The sequence below is a fragment of a genome, unplaced genomic scaffold (assembly GCF_019419815.1).
Source record: "Pyrus x bretschneideri cultivar Hongxiangsu unplaced genomic scaffold, Pyrus_bretschneideri_v1 Contig15, whole genome shotgun sequence".
NCBI classification, from domain to species: Eukaryota; Viridiplantae; Streptophyta; class Magnoliopsida; order Rosales; family Rosaceae; genus Pyrus; species Pyrus x bretschneideri.
Genome location: NW_025999446.1, coordinates 4,417,006 through 4,434,423, shown reverse-complemented (window position 1 = coordinate 4,434,423; position 17,418 = coordinate 4,417,006). Strand labels below are relative to the sequence as shown.

General features: G+C 38.8%; 2 protein-coding genes across 7 annotated transcripts; one reads left to right on the top strand and one right to left on the bottom strand.

Moving 5' to 3' along the window:
* Positions 1–417: 417 nt before the first annotated feature.
* Positions 418–3,079, top strand: LOC103965968. Of its 5 annotated transcripts, none has more exons than XR_007256906.1 (8): positions 418–691; positions 1,037–1,279; positions 1,611–1,719; positions 1,826–1,871; positions 2,008–2,093; positions 2,174–2,232; positions 2,532–2,697; positions 2,811–3,079. XR_007256906.1 is itself a non-coding variant. In XM_048580401.1 (8 exons), the coding sequence occupies exons 1-7, from the start codon at positions 603–605 to the stop codon at positions 2,671–2,673; spliced, it is 735 nt and encodes a 244-aa protein (XP_048436358.1). In that variant the 5' UTR covers positions 420–602; the 3' UTR covers positions 2,674–2,697; positions 2,811–3,079. The 5 variants fall into 5 exon arrangements, 3 of the variants coding, with proteins under 3 accessions (XP_048436358.1, XP_048436357.1, XP_048436356.1); XR_007256905.1 differs by having other exon boundaries at positions 2,808–3,079; XM_048580401.1 differs by having other exon boundaries at positions 420–691; positions 2,571–2,697.
* Positions 3,080–3,907: 828 nt separating this feature from the next.
* On the bottom strand, positions 3,908–7,436 carry LOC103965967 (protein starmaker). Of its 2 annotated transcripts, none has more exons than XM_009379071.3 (3): positions 6,890–7,436; positions 4,574–6,720; positions 3,908–4,126 (listed from the first exon to the last, which is right to left on the bottom strand). In XM_009379071.3, the coding sequence occupies exons 1-2, from the start codon at positions 7,246–7,248 to the stop codon at positions 4,581–4,583; spliced, it is 2,499 nt and encodes an 832-aa protein (XP_009377346.2). In that variant the 5' UTR covers positions 7,249–7,436; the 3' UTR covers positions 3,908–4,126; positions 4,574–4,580. The 2 variants fall into 2 exon arrangements, with proteins under 2 accessions (XP_009377346.2, XP_048436355.1); XM_048580398.1 differs by having other exon boundaries at positions 3,908–4,115.
* Between the last annotated feature and the right edge of the window lie 9,982 nt (positions 7,437–17,418).

The following is a 17,418-nucleotide window of genomic DNA, read 5'->3' as shown; positions in this document are numbered from 1 at the left end:
GAACTCGGGTGCAAGAGAGCAAGCGTATTTTTTTAGTTAACTGACCTAACACCGGTATTCATACATTGATATATTTGACGAGAAGATTGCAAAATGGTGAATAATATGTGAGAGTGTGAAGACAAAATCCCACATCAATGAGGGACCAAATCCTGCAAGCCGCCTAGCACCTAGGGAATAATCAAGGTGGTGGCGAGCCTGCCTAGCGCTTAGGCAGAGCTAGTCGGAGATTTTCAGAACAATGCTTAGAAGAAGTTAAGCTACTCTTATATTGTCAATTAATTTTACGGTAGAACTCCAACTTTTTTCATAACCAAAATTGTAAAGTTCTGTAGCGTATGCATTATCTTGTGCTGACTTGTCAATGGCTTTCCTTTTCATCATCCTACTCCTACTGCTCCCACCTTATCTGAAATCTGAACGGCCTTATGCACTCCAGTGGCATTTCCGTAATTTTCAACACGACACAAAAGTGCACTGCATAGCTCTTCCTTCTTCCAGCTGACAACAAACTGGCGAACTTTCTCCATTTTTTCTCGTCAGCCAAACAGAAATTAAAATAATAATAATTTTGCTATAGTTTCTTTTATTTTTCTGAATATATGATGACACAAACAATCAAGTGGCATGAAGGAGTAGTGCATGGCTGTGCCTCATTCCCATCCTCTGCTATTCCAATCTTCAACACCAGGTTCTTATGCTCTTCAATTTTTCCCTTTTCTAATTCTAGCGATAATCTGCACTTAATTAATTTAAGCTACGGCGATTGAGATCCGAACTTTGGTAAAAAGACGGAGAGCGCATGTTGTTGTAGCCAACTTGGCTGAGTCAACGTCCGCTATTTCTTTCAATCATTAGTTTTGATACAAGTGATATCGGGGAGGGAAATTCGAACCCAAAATCCCGAATGCGGGGTAAATGCTCTTAACCGCTTTGAGCTGCAAGCTCCTTGCATTTTTTTGTATGAAAGTAACCAGGAAGTGTAGGAAGTATAGTATTTGTTTATAATTTGTGAAAAATGTTAATTTTGTTGCAGGAAGAAAATTGAGGTGATAAAGGTAACTTCAAAAGCAACGAAGTTTATAAGTTCAGAGTCAAATGGAAATAAAGTAGCAAATTTGTGTGCTGCGAAGACGGAAAGAATTAAGCTGCCAAATTACGATGTCGGAAGCAAGAGTTTCCACATCGGTGAGTTTTTGAGCCACCAATCAGGAATTGAAGCCATGCTCAACACCAGAGCCTTGGAAAGTTTTCAATCCCTTGATGCTGATATTTACAGGTCAGCGTTCTCTTCCTTTCGCTTGTTTAGGACCCGTTTGATAACCATATCATTTTTAGTTTCTAGTTTTCGCACGCTTGACTTCTTCCATATGCATTAATTTTTGTTTTCAAGGAGCCTTTATTTGTTGTGTTCACTTGAAACTTGGACGAAATGTTTTCTTTTGCTTGTTTCAAATTGATTAAACTGTAATTTTGGACTTGATTGCGACTCGCGGTTAACTATGGAGGGCTTGGCTTGGAGAATTGAAACTACATGGACGAAGTTGAAATTGAAGTGAAACTACGCGAGCCAAGTTTCCGTTTCATAAAATGTCCGGTTATTTGTGCAGGTGCACTCTGCCAAAACTTAAGCTTTTGAATTATGAAGCTGCTCCAGTTCTGGACTTGAGAGTAACCCCAAGAAATGAAGATTGTATAGTTGAGATGCTTTCGTGCAGGGTAAGTTTCATTTCATCCGTTTGATGCCTTGTTGCAGAAGCTCTTTCGAAGAACTAATTTTTGTATTCAGATATTTACTGAAGTATTTACTGATTATGGTTTGCAGTTTGAGGGTTCAGAAGCTGTGGAACGCCAAAACAGCCATTTTTCAGGTGAATAATAATTCGGTGAGAATCTCGTAACTTCTGGAGGACTAAGATTTTAGTCCATGGGAATAGAAAATTTTACAAGAAAACTGTTAGCTTCTCAGCATAAGATTTTCTTTTAATCTGTGGTTTCTTTGTACAGCATTCATGACTAATCACATGTCGTGGGACACGAACAACTCTGAATCGTTTTTGGAGGTTGACGTGAAGTTGCAACTCACACTTGAGGTTGTTAATTTTCCCTCTGATTTTTTTTTCTTTTCGCTCAATAGCTGATGGTTAAAAACATCATGATGTTTTTTGTGCAGATATATACACGCCCTTTTAATATGATGCCGGTATCAGCTGTTGAGCGTCCTGGAAATCTGTAAGCACTTCATTAAATAAACTTCATTCAGATACATAAGGCCCTGTGGCTCAGTTGAGCTTTCCGGAAGAGACATTTTGATGGTTCCTTGGTTAGCACTTAGGGTTCTTCGTGCCATTTTGTTTCAAATGAGAATTTCCTTGTCCCAACCCACAAGCCTCAACTCAAATAGCATGGCATATGCGACTTGTGTGGTGAGGGTAGAGATTCTAGGTTCAGACACCGATGTAATAACCGAAAATAGAGAAAATACTTGCAGATTCGGTATTCCTATGTTGAGAATGCATCTTTGTTGCCAGCCCCTCCATTTAAACTGTGGAAGTGTGATGACAATGCAGAATGATGCAAGCGTTGGTGGATCGGCTGGTGCCATTGCTTCTGCAGCAACTACTACAAGATTATGGAAAATGGATTGATGAACAGTTACAGGATGCCTCATAAAGTGGTCCATTCATGCATAGAGAGGTAGATTTTCTATCCCTCTGACCATTTTTCGTGTCCGAAATTATATTAAAAATCACAACTGATAATGCAGCCTTATCTCTGCTTGACAGTTCGTACTCCCCTTTTTTCAGTAGGTGACCTTGCCATCTAATTTAAGGCCGATTGTAACCAGCGAGGGCACATGTTTGCAGATTGCGCAACCTGGGCACATTGTTCAGCAAACCCTCCAAGGGATTACAAGATAAATCAAGATATCTCAAATGTATCAGTTCCCCGAGGGATTCCAGGGATCTGTACATGACCATATTTCAACTGTGTTTTGAAAAGAAAGATGAAACGACAATTTCGCTCGTGTAGTTATACTTTGAACTCAATTTCATTCATCTAGTTTGAATTGCTCGAATCAAGTCCCTATCAATTTGAAGCCAAATTACTTATTCGAGTGCATCATAAAGAAAAGGGAAGTGAAGGGAAGAATAATGCCCTGCCCTTCTTCCTTGGAAATGGACGACTGCCAGAGCCTAACAACGGTCCCAAGCTTACTGGGAAGAAGGAAGGAGGGTGGAAGGAAGAGTACATTTTGTGCATACAAAAGTCAAAACTCCTATTCTTCGGACCATTTTCATGTCTGAAATTATGTTTAGATGCCCGGTGCTGGACTTGAGAGTAACCTACACAAGCTCCTTCACGAAATTTTCGCGAAGGTCTAACTATCGGATGGTGATCGTATAAAATACGTGTAAGTATTGTAGCCAATTCCGAATATAGTTGGCTTGTATTTCGTTGACACCTTAATATTTGCATCAAATCCGTAATAATTATGGACTTAATGGTGACCCATCCCTACAAGTGAAGATTGTACGGTTGACATGCTCAAGGTTTTATCAATTATGCATATGATGCTTGTTACAAAAGAAACAGTAAAGGATCAAGCGAGGCTAGCTTTTCGTCAACGGTCACAAAGGTTACAGAAGAAAGTCGAAGGATTACAATTTACGAACGAAAACAATGAGAGATATATTAAAGAAGAAAAATGCACTTGCACTTGTGGCAAAACCTGTGCAAATCCATGGCATCCAGATGCAAATAAGGCCAACAACACCAGATTTCATTTTCTTACAAACAACAGACTCCAAGTGTTCCGTGCATGCTGCTGTAACGAGGCAAGTATAAAGACTTGCGAAAATATCAAAATAAAATCACACCATTCGATCTTGATGGCCAACAAAAATGCTAAAACATTACCGCATAACATAAACTGCGTTACTAAACCATACTACAAATAAGTTGCACGATCTTCATACAGATCCAACCAAAACATTACAACTCAAAGTGCGATACAATAACTTATCGAGCTAATATTCCATCTCCATTTAGCTCCCAGTAGTCAATGACTCCATTGTCTTAGCAAGCACCGACAGGCCTTGGCACGATAAAACCTGCAACATAAACTAATGTCAGGATTAGAACCACCAATATTAGAAACGTATATTGGTAACGTTAAACACTTGATTTGGAAAACCATGGGTAGGAGACGAGTTGCAAAGAGCCAAAACTGACTTGATAGAAATACCATGTGGACACTACGAGGGTGCCGCTGCCATAATATATAAAGGCACACTTTCTTGCAGATAAAGTTATAAGCCAGTACGTTTGAACAGAGGTTTACTACTCTCATTACAGGATTCTCTGCCTTGCAAAAAGGAAGCCAGCGTACAACACAGCTATTAAAACAGTATAAACGTGGAGATAAAAGCATGGCAATCTATGCACAGTAGGTTTTCCAGTAAAAAAACATATGGTTTTCCAGATTTCGCAGAGAATGACAGCTAAATGTACTCCTGCTGCCACAATATCAGTGAATGTAAAGTTCAATAGAGGATGGTATATAACTTACCACCATATCAGTCTCGATGCCTGGAACGACCATCATTATGTTTGTCACTTCCATATCTCCTTCTCTCGCTTGATCTAGAATCATCATATCTTGCTCTCTTGTAATCAAGGTGTCTATCCCTTTCAGTCTCCTTACTTCCTCTTTCTTCTACTTTTCCAGGCCTTCTATTCCCACGCTCCTCTTCAACATCCTCTCCATTCCTCCTGTCAATTGATCTAGAATCATCATACTTCGCTCTCCTGTAATCCATGTCTCTATCCACATCCTTATTTCCCCGTTCTTCCTCCATTTTTCCAGGTTTTCTATTTCCAAGCTCCTCTTTGTTATCCTCCACCTTTCTGTACTCATTTTCCTCTTCATCTCTTCCATGCTTCCTTCCCTTGTACTCTTCATCCTTGTCATGCCTTCCACGCCCTCCACGATCCTCTTCATCTCTTCCATTGCGTTTTTCACTTTCGCGCCTCCTCTCAATTGATCGAGAATCATCATATTTTGCTCTCTTGTAATCCATGTCTCTATCCATATTCTTATTTTCCCGTTCTTCCTCCATTTTTCTAGGTTTTCTATTTCCAAGCTCCTCTTTGTTATCCTCCACCTTTCTGTACTCAGTTTCCTCTTCATTTATCCCATGCTTCCTTCGCTTGTATTCTTCATCCTTGTTGTGCCTTCCACGCCCTCCATGATCCTCTTCGTCTCTTCCATGCTTCCTTCCCCTGTGCTCTTCATCCTTGCTGTGCCTTCCATGCCCTACATCATCCTCTTCATACCTTCCATACTTTCTCGCTCTGTGTTCCTGATCATCCTTGGTGTAGGTTTTAACTCCTCTCTCTCCATAATCCTGATTAACTCTTGTACTACCCCCTTCTGGTTCAACATCTTTGCTGTAAATTTTGTCCTCGCGCCCTCCTGTAGGTCTTTCCAATCCTGAATACTTCTGATCATCCCTGTTTGGACGATACCTGTCATCATCAATTTGACGACTTATTTCATAACCTTCAACTGCATTAGATCTTAAACCCTTCTCTTCAGAATCAGAATCTTCATCTGAATCATGCCTCCTACGAGATTGTTTGGATTTCTCTACTTCCTTTCTGGATCTGTCCTTGGCACCATCATCACTACTAGCAGAATCAGAATCATCAGTCTCATACCTTCTACTTTTAATATGCTTCTTTTCAACCTTCTGTTTTTGGCCAACATCAGCTTCAGAATCATCTTCATCTGAGTCATGCCTCCTCTGAGGTTTTTTAAATATCTCAACTTGCTTCCTTGAACTGTCCCTCCTAGCATCATCATCGCTGGTAGCAGAATCAGAATCATCCTTTCTGCTCCTAGTATGTTTCTTAACAACCTTCTGCTTCCTGCCAACATCAGCTTCAGAATCATCTGAATCTGAATCGTGCCTCCTTTGAGGTTTTTTGAATTTCTCAACTTTCTTTCTTGCACCGCCGCTCCTGGCATCATCGTCACTTGAAGCAGAATCAGAATCATCAGTGCCATCCCTTCTGCTCCTACTATGTTTCTTAACAACCTTCTGCCTCTTTCCAACATCAGCTTCATCTAAATCTTGCCTCCTTTGAGGCTTTTTGAAATTTTCAACTTTCTTTCGTGCACCGTTCCTCCTAGCATCATCATCACTTGAAGCAGAATCAGAATCATCAGAGTTCTTACTTCTTCTCTTCTCATGCTTCTTTGCAACCTTGTGCTTCTTGTCAAGTTCAACTTCAGAATCATCTTCGTCACTGCTGCTACTTCCACGACTCTTCTTTTTATCAGCCTTGGGAGGAGGACCACCACTGCTTTCGGTATCGGAAGAATCATACTTATGCCTTCTCTTCCTGCTTTCCTCCTTCTTGTTCCGCCTAGATTCTTTAACACTCTTTTTCTTATCATCCTTTTCAGATTTCTGCTTTTCCTCGGCATGCTTGTTCCGCACGTAGTCCCTGTCCAAAAATGCATGCTCACTTCTCTCTTGAAACTTGCCATCATCTTCTGGACCTTTCTTTCGACTACTTATCTGTCCATCTTCGATCTCATCAGTATTCTTGTCAGCTGATTCGGGCGCAGCTAGCCCGAGAGCAGCTCTTAATGTTTCCATTTGCTTCTCCTTCCTAGCAGCAATTTGGTGGGTCTGTGTATCTGAAACCCTATTTAAGTAACAAAATACAAAATTGATCAATATTCTTCGAGTTAATCAACTTTTAATCACACTGTTACTTAACAAAGCCGCATTCGCATCCAAATGACACTAATCAGAAATATAAGATAATTACGTTAATCAATATTTTAACCAATAAAAGGAGATAGCAAACTTACTTCTTATCGGAAACCACAACGGCGCCTGGTCCGCCACCCTCCTCCGAAGCTACGGCGGCGGCTTCGAGAGTCTTCCGAGCCTCATCGAGCTTCTCGGCGATCTCAGCATCGGTGAAACCCTGATCGATGAGCTTATCTTCTAGGACGACGAGCTTGAGTTCAATCTGGCGCTTTCGATCGTGCTCGAGGATGTCTCTGTTGGGCTTCTTGGTGACGCCGCCGGTGCCCTGGTCGTCGTCAAATCCACGGGAGGAGTCGGCGACCTTCCCGGTCCTCGATTTGATGAAGAACTTGTTGGTCTGGATGTAGCCATTGGTCCCCGACCCCCTCGGAGTCTGTAACCCTATTCCGTTGTACATCTCGCCCCCTTTCGAAACCCTAGATCCGAAAATTAACGGATCTAAATCGAGCAGAAACAAAAACAGAAGAGGAAGAAGGTGTTTCCTGAAGGAAGAATTGCGAGCGATTGTTTTTGGGGGGAAACAAACTGAAATCTGGATTGGTGTCCGCCCTCGCTCTCTTGTTCTGTCTTCGTGTAACGGAGCGGAGGAGAAGGTAATTATGTAGGGGAAAGACACATAATGGACCGGTTCAATCATTGCACTACAATGTTAAACCCGGTCTAATAAACTTCTAATGTCCTCCATTTCTAATTCATTAACCCGCAAGCTCATGGTATTTTTTTTTTTTTTTAACAAACGATATTTTTTATATTAAGAAATAAGGAGTGAGTTTAGCATCACAATGAGTTAACAATAATGTGACAATTTTCCTTTTTACATGTTATTTTTTTAATTGTAATTTATTATTTATATTTTTATTTTAAAAAACTATAAGCAAAAAAAGTTGTCCAATAGTTTTATTTTGTTATTTGACTTTTTTTTTAAAATTAAGCTTGTACATGCCACACACAAAGTGTGTGTGTGTGAAGTCTTTTACTTTTGTTTAAAACTGAAGGAGAGATGAATATGGTGGGTGAGAACGGGGGGTGGGGAGAGAGAGGTTTATTTTTTAAGAAACTTTTATGAAAAAGGTTTGGGCTAAATTTATTTTAAAAAAAACCAAGCTATAACATTATATAATGAAAAACAACTAAATTTTAATAAAAATGACGCAATTTTAATATATAAAAAAATTAGAAAAAAAGACCTTACATGTGCGACCATGCGTCAATCATAGACATTATTTATGAAACTGAATACTATTTATGAAACTTAATGATACTCCAATATTTATTGGTCAAGTTTTATAAATAGGTCTAGTTCTTGGTCCACTTTCATAAATATTGTCTAGCTATTGGTTATGTGTTTATAAATAGTGTCTAGTTATTATGTCTAGTTTCATAAATAGCGTATAGACAATTGGTACAGTTTCATAAATATTGTCTAATTATCCGGTCCATTCTTTTTCTATACATATCTTTGAATGAGGAAAAATTCAACTGGATGACTATGCATTTCTCTACATTTTATTCATTTAGTCAAAGGTACCCTAAAGAGTGCGGCGGATGCTGGTGGTTATAAGGTTACTGATACTGTAAAGCGTCCATCATCCAGTTGTTGCAGCAAAAATCAAATTTCTAAGAAGTCTTGACCTTTTTCCTATGAATCCTGGTGGTACATCTATCTCTTCTTATCCTAAAGGATTCAAAAGGGCTGCCGTAGAGAATAGAGGCTCTGGATTCCAGAATTCTGCATTCAAAGGTGGTGTCTTGGGCAAAAATCACTCAACTATCCATGTTTTGCAGAAAGAATTCCCTAGCACTGCCACAACACTGATTATCCACAGAAATTGGATACTGACACGCCTAACCCCAATATCCTCCAAATACCCGAAGTAGGCAGGTACGTGTTGGCCGACACCCGAAGGTGATGAAGCCATACTAACATGCATGTGAAGTAACAAACATAAATAAAACTTATAAATTTAAATACAATGCTTATGCAATTGAAGAACGTGTTCAGAGCATACAATTAATCCTAGACACTAAAAAGGAATAATATAAAATTGAATGAACAAAGAGATAGGTTCTACCTTGAGAGGACTCGAAGTTGCCGATGCGGGAGTGCCTTGATGCCGAGATTGTACGCCTCGATTCTAAGTCTTGATGGGGCGCAAAACAAAGCATGATTGGACCAAGTTGATAAATAAGTAGTAATAAAACATTTAATCTTTAACGTACTAACCCCCAGGTTTATGAAAACTCAATAGTATAATATGTAATAGGTTTTCCGAGAACCCTAGCATGCCATAAAACCTTTTATAAAACATATATCATATGTAATGTGCTTAGTAGTGGTATATATATAAGGCATATACATATATATAATATTTCATTCACCCAAAGACATATAGAATACTTATTCATTCATCCGAAGGTTCTACATCACGCGTTCATAGGCAGGTCATTCGCCCGTAGGCAAATCATACGCCTGTAGGCAGAACATACGTTCGTAGCCACCATTCTACTCCCTGCCAAAGCCAAATCATATATCTCCCGATCGAAGCCACCAATCTATGTTGGCCGAAGCCATAAATAAGTATATAACCCACACTTGGTTGTAGCCATAAATAAGTATCAATTGCCCGTAGGCTCATACAACACCCACCCGAAGACATATAAGTATCAATCGCTCGTAGGCAGAACATGCGATTGCTAATATATATATATATATATATATATATATATCTATATCTATATATATACACACACTAATCAGGGTTCAGTAGCTACAACGCCATATATTAAAACCTATTCGTAGTATATAGTCATCAATCATATATACTACGAAGAACGTCAAAATTGATAAAGGATGGTATTCCGAAATATTCTCAGTAAAACATGATATCTCATAAAGTGTAAATCTAATTTACTCATAAATGTTTCATAAAACATAACCATTAAATCATGCTTTTCATGTATGCATTTATAATGGTAAAATATGCATTATAGAAGTGGTCCACTCACAGATACTTCGCCGTTGAAAAGCCACGCAAGCTAGTGAAGACGGAAACGCCACTATAAATGCACCTAAGCACATAAAAGATCTGATTAATAAAACTATACTCAAACGATTGAATTTGGGAAAACGAACGTCGGAAACGGATTCTGGACGTCAAATTAACATAAGAAGGGTCCCAGACAAATATCATAAAAGTCAACAAAAAGTCAACGCGAGGATATTCCTGGAATATTCCATTGGATCCAATCTGGGTTGGCCAGTTCAGCCGAGCTAGGCCGCAAGGTAGGGCCGAGAGTTTGGGCTGGGTTTCTTGGCCCAAAGGCCTAGGTTTGGGTCCTAAGGGTTTTGGGTTAGGTTAAGGTTAAGAATGAATGTTGTAAAACCTTATACAAGGATAGGACCGATGAAAATGGTGAAAGGTATAGAATAGCGAAGCAGGAGGCGAAGAAAGCTGTGAAAGAAGCTAAGCTAGCGGCTTTTGACATTATGTATAAGTGATTAGATACCAAAGAAGGAGAGTTGTATATCTATAAACTAGCTAGAGCAAGGGAAAAGAAGACAAGGGACCTAAACCAAGAAAGGTGCATCAAGGATGAGAATGGAAATGCTTTTGCTACAGAGAACACTGTCAAAGATAGATGGAGAGGTTATTTTCATAATCTTTTCAATGAAGGACATGAAAGGAGTACTTCTTAAAGGAAGATTTGTGAAAAACATGTTTATTTAAGCAACATCAATAGCATGCAATTAACAATTAAAGGCGGAATCATGCTTGTATGCACTTAAAAACAAAACATTTACCCATGAAATTCAAAGCCTAGTAGATAGGTGAACCAAGACTCAACTCAAAACAAAGTGAGTTGAGAAATCAATACCTTTGTAGATTCCTCTTTGCATAAGCAAAGGCTAATCACCCAAAGAGAGGGCCTTCATTCCTTTCATCTTAGATCCATGGATTTGGATGGATGAAAAGGTTTCTCCAAGTTCCCAAAATTGAGAACCTCTAATTATTCATCACCAAGGCATAATGAAGAAGAAATGAGTGACCTTGGAGGAGTTTGATTGCTAGATGATCCCTCCAAGGTGGCCTAAATTTTAGAGAGAAAGGAGAGCTTGTGTTCTCATCCTTTCCCCAAAAATTACCATATGTAAATTTTAGGCTATAAAGTCCTTTATATAGTCCCTTCAAATGAGTGACCTAATGGACCAAAAGCCCTATTCTTCTAACATGGCAAGCCTATAGGGTTTATTGGGCTTTCAAGCCCTTTGTTTATTCAAGTTGTCATACAACTTGAGTTAATGGGCTTGACATTCAAATCCCATTGGGCCTTGCGGCCCAAAACTAACCCGAGGACTTTAACGAACTTATTCGTTTGATTAATTAACATATTAATTAATCCTAGCCTTAGATAAACAATTAAACCATTTAATTATTCTTACTCATCTCCGTTGTTTCTTCAAACTCTACCTTACTCGGTGAACGATCCATTAGGTTCCTTTTAGCGAGGCAGTGGGTGATTAAAACTCTTTCTAATCGATTGTGAATTGAAACTTACTTTCAATTCTCCCGTTAGTGATAATACACTTTTAGGGCTTCCACAAACCATGGTTGACGCCTAGCAGCATGTCATGGTTACCCAAGCTAATCAGAAGAGGTGGAGAACCTATTCAGTTTTAGGATTACAAATGCAATACGGTCTTTCTCTAATACAATACTCTTGACCACATTGTTTGGTTTGATAGTTTATTCATGTCTACTATCCAATGTGAGTCTTGTGCTTATATGATTACCTTGAATGTGATTTGGAACACATTCCTAAATCTCATTCATACTTTGGCCAAAGATTCAAAATCATATCATAGAGTATTCTCCCTCAAACAGTTTGAAGGTTAGAGATCCCTTGTTGCGCATTCACTTGCCTCCATGGCTAAGTGGCTTAACCCCAACCATGTCATGGACACCCTCATGATGGAGTGACTTTGACATAATCAAAGATTAAGGACCTAACCACAAGACAACTGTGATGCCTCAGGTCAAAAGACTAATTTGCATTATCCCAACCATGAGTTCTCATGTGACATGAATATGAGAACTCTTCGTTGATCGTGTTCAGTGAACTCATTCTCTATTGAGCACCTACGTACTTGTCTTGATGTCACACACACCAATGACTCGAGACTAGTCACTCTCCCTGAGAGAAGACATAACACGTACTGATCTTAACAGACTGTCAATGCCCAATTGACAATTCTATGATCAGGAACGTTTAGGATGTGTCAATGAAAAAATGGTCTCATGAATCTAACTTCTTTAGATCGCATTCTTCCAATCAAATATTCCTTGGACTTATCGTTTAAGCATATAACATTTATATGAGACGGCTCAAACAATAATGTTTGCCCTTAATATTAAACTAGATTAGTTTAACATGTGAAATGTCCATAAAGTATCATCATATGATTGGTTTTAGGGCACATTTCCAACACTTCTTTGGGGGGAGTTGAGTAACTTAGAAGAGTGTAGAAACTACTCATTTTACCGCCGAATTAGGAAATAAGAAGTGGTTGTAGCTTTGAAAAAGATGAAGCATAGAAAAGTAGCGGGCCCATATGATATACCGATCGAAGTGTGAAAAGTATTGGGAGAGACTGGTATAACATGACTCATAGACCTTTTCAACATGATACTGAAAACGAAGAAGATGCCAAATGACTGATGAAAGAGCACTTTGGTGCCTATATAGAAGAATAAGTTCGACGTACAAAATTACATGAACTATAGGGGTATTAAGCTAATGGGTCATACAACGAAGCTCTGGGAAAGAGTCATTAAGCATAGACTGAGGCAAGAGACACGAGTCTCGGACAACCAATTCGGGTTCATGCCAGGGCACACCATGGAGGCAATCTATCTCTTACGAAGATTGATGGAAAGATATAGAGATATGAAAAATGATTTACATATAGTCTTTATAGATTTGGAAAAAATGTATGATAGGTTCCCAAAAGACATTCTTTGGAGGATTTTAGAGAAGAATGGAGTACGAGTAGCATATATCCAATCTATAAAAGATATGTATGATAGACCAAAGATTGCCGTAAGTACTCATGAAGGACAAACCGAAAACTTCCCCATAACTGTAGGGTTACATCAAGGCTCATCTTTAAGTCCTTACCTTTTTGCATTGATAATGGATGAGTTAACGGGACGTATTCAAGATGATATTCCTTGGTGTATACTTTTCGCAGATTATATAATGTTGATAGATGAAACTCAAGAATGGGTAAATGCGAAACTTAACTTGTGGAGAAAAGTGTTGAAATCTAAAGATCTCCACCTAAGTCGGTCAAAAAAAGAATATATGAAATGCAAGTTCAGTGGGCCATAACAACACAGATTGTCACTGGGTATTTCATGCCACAAATCCAAATTCAATTTAACCCGTTACGGGTATCAAGTTAAGACCCGTGTACCCAAAAACCCTAGTCCTAAAGTTCCGCAAACCCTATTTAGAAGCAGCACCATTTCCGTTGACCTCAAATCAAATGAAAAACCCCACCAAAACCCTACAGTCCTCCTTCTCAATCTCCTCCTCCTCCTCCTCCTCTGTCCGTGGAGCAAAATGCCTCTCGACGAAGAAGCCGGAGACAAGAGCGAGTCTCGGTACTGCGGCGTGAAGACGGAGTTCAACGATGACATGCCCCACGTCCTCGTTTTCAATCTCTCGCATGGCTCCTTCGACTTCGTCATTGCTCCTCTGGTCCGTACATTTCTCTCTTTTGTTTTTCCACCCCATTATTTTTCAAATCTCGTATTTCAATTGATTCTTCTGTTTATGTTGAGGAATGATTGGAAAAGTTGATTGGACTTTGTGTTTTGTGATGCTCGTATGTTAAATGGTGGCCAATTAGCCAGTCACGTAATTGGCTTTTCAGCTACTCTTTTGATGTGAATGGTCAGTAAGCTCACCGATAGCAATGCCGGGTTGGTGGCTATTACTCGTGCGCTTGCTCGACTGTGCAGCTTCACTCTACGGCCACTAACTACAGTAGTGTCAAATTAGACTTAAAATTATTGGAAATGTCGATAATTCGCTCGTCAATTGTTTGCTGGTATGACTTCCATAGCTGTTTATGTTGAGGAATGATCGAAACTATCAATTGAAGCATTTTTTTTTTTTTTTTTGGTAATTCTTGTATGGTGGCCAATTAACCCGTCACATAATCGGCTTTCAGCTGCTTTTTTGGTGTGAATGGTCAGTAAGCTCACCCATAGCAATATCACGTTGGTGACTGATGTTTGTGCAGCTCCTCGACATTAGAGCTTCAGTCTACGGCCACTAACTACATTAGTATCAATTTCCAATTGAACTAATCAGAAATATTGATTATTTGCTTGTCAATTATCTGTGGGTATGAATTTCTTAGTTAATGTTTCTGTGTTGTCTGACCGAACTTGTTTTATTGGCGTTTGGGCAATTTCTTTGGAAATGGTGGCTAATTAGCCAGTCACATATAGCCAGAGATGGCTTCTGTTTTGTGTGAAAGGTCAGTAAGCTCACCGAAAGTAAGGCTCTGTTGGTGGTCTTTAATTGTGAACTGTAACCTCTGGTTTCATCTTTAGGCTATTAACCACATTGTTAAACTTCTGACACCTTCGTATTTCTTATCTTTGGTGGCTATAAGGACTTTCCTTTGAGCTACAGAGGTCTTTATCTTATTGCTTGTTTGGTATTGAGTGTGATGTCAAATGCATTACATATTCATGCTGTGTTAATTTTCTGACTTCTGCTCAGCAAATTGTTTGTACTGCTAAGTGTTTTGTATGTGCATGATCATTCTTTTCCCCCTTCGCTTTCTTTGATCCAAAACTTGGACAAGGGGTAGTGATACTTTTTCAACTTCATGGTGTAAATGGATCCTGCTTATTGACCAAGTTTAATGCAAAAAGACAGTGGTGTATCTGGTGTTCCTCCATTTGCTGGCTCAGACTTGGTTTTGAGTCCTTCCCAATGGAGCAGTCACGTTGTGGGTATGTACTTCTCTAGACTTTGCTTGTGTTACATTGTCTTCTCTTGGTAATTTATGGGACTTTACTCAACTTATGTTTTATGTTTCCTATACTAAGATCTTGGCTGAAGTATACTGAATGTGATGGGATAAGCTTATGTTCTGTTTACTTTTCAACCACATATTTCCTTGTATCCTATTACTGCTCAAAGTGTATTTTTTTATTTTTTATTATTATTTTATTTTTTTAAATTATTCAGGAAAAGTTAGCTCATTTATTGACTTAGATTCAGAAGACGAGATCCTCCACTGCGATTCAAAAACTATTTTGAAGCAAGAGATGGGCTTCTCATTTGACCTTGCAGGTTGATAGCATTGAAATTTGTTTATTTATTTTATTGGAACATATTGATGGATTATGGCAACATCAAAGCCAACAATCAAGCAGTGAGGATCATTAGCATTCATCTTAACCTGAGAGAACTATTCAATGGGTGAGAGGCGACGTAAGGGACGGGTGTGGGGCGACTGGGAGAAACGGGAAAGGGACTTTCCAAGCTCTTGGTTTTCAGGTAGGAATGTGAGATACAAGCATCTAGCCAGAGATTACAAAGTAGAGCAAAAGGTCTTCATCCTAGAAGTGGAAGACAAGTCTTTGGGTGAAAGGATTTGTTTAACCGAGAGGACTAGATTCAGAGGGTTCCAGATTTCTTTTGAATTGGGCTGTGCTTCTTGGCTCAGTGCTCAGATTAAGGCGGCAGTCACAGCAAGTGCTCAGAGTTTTTTCAGACTTTATAGGGGCCATAACTACCAGTTTTGGGTGGAAAGATTCAACAAGAAGAATGGGATCTTCCTTGTTCTGTCCAAAACAGATAGTCAGGGACTTGTTAGGAAGATTATTGTTCCCAAAGGAGTTAATTTCTTTGGGTGGAGGAAAGGAGTTACTGTCCGAAATCCTGCGAGGGGGGAAGAAATGGGGGTTGCCTATAGTATCCTTTCTCAGTCAAAAAGGTATGTGAGGAGGGAGGCATCCAAGCCCACGAGGATCCATTCGTGCGTGGTTCCTCAGATGTCTTTTAAACATGCAGTCCTCGGAGGGAAAATGCCATCAAATCTGGCGCTGATTGCAAACGCAGGTGAGAAATTACATATTGAGAAGAGTCGGCCCAAGTGTGATAAGTCCCTGGAAATCCATAACCGGGGAAGTGTAATCATCTGCTAGAGACTAGCGGTGCATCAGCCTTTGACAAGTGTAATCCATAGCTTATATAAACTGCTTTGGCAATAATCTGCAATAGAAAATGTAGTTACAAATCAGATACACAAAACACCTTTTTTCTTTTTATTATTATTTTTATGGAGAAATTAAGATGCAATCCCCAACCACCAATCTCTTTTGATCGAAATCCTATTGATTTTTAATTTTTGATCAATGTCCTTCCACTTTATACATATCAGTATATTTACATTTAAAACTTTACGCCACCCATAAATGTAATTAATTCATTACTTTTCAAGATTTCATAAGATTAGTGAGAACTAATCAATTCCTACATTTTAGGCAAAACAAAATATGTTTTGGTAGATAGCTTTTTTATTTCGTTTATATTTTAGTTTGAATCCAAGTTATTTATATAACGGGTACATGTGAATTTAAACGTACCCATTGGTGCATTTGGGATATTTGCACCCAAATACATGTTATGGTTTTTCTTGACTTGTTACATATACAATTTTTATAACATGTGTATACTCCACATTACAATTGGTAGGCAGGTATAATTTGCACTTTGTGGGTAGAAAGACAAAAGAAAATATTGGTTCATGGGTACAAAGATTGAAACATAAACAATTGTACCGCAAATATACTACAATTAACGGTGATATGATTTTATACTCTTCATTTTTATTATGCTGCGTGGTGTGTTGGTTTGTATTTTGAAAATACAATAAAATCTCTCTACTTTTTTAACCGGAACTGCCACGTAAGATCAGATAAAAATACGAAGGGACAATGTAATGGGACAGCATTTATTTATTAATCTTGCTGATACAGAACAAAAATCAAGAGGCAAGCTAGAAGATATTTAGACTAAGAAAACACTTTCAGTTAACAAAATGTATTTTCATAAAGGCATTACCTATACCTCAAAAAAGCACTCACTACTCCTGCAATCCATACCAGAACCAAGACAGAAAGGATCGAACACACAAACCACCGAGACTGAAAAAGGAAACAAATCACACACACACACGAAGACAGGACCAAAGAACAAAACCAGAAAACCTTAAACTTTCTAAGCACAGACCAGAAAAACAAAATTAAAGACTGACAATGGTTAATTCACTTACATAGAACCAGTCAAACATCACCATTGTCAGTATACGGCTTAATTCCCTTTGAAAGCCCTAGTCTCAGTCTAAGCCTAAGTGAGGTCAAACATCACCATTCTTTCTTGGACAGTTATTCAAACTTATCATATAATTGAAAATACAATAAAACCTCTCCACTTCTTTACCGGAGGTGCCACCTGAGATCTAACTGGGATCTCAGGC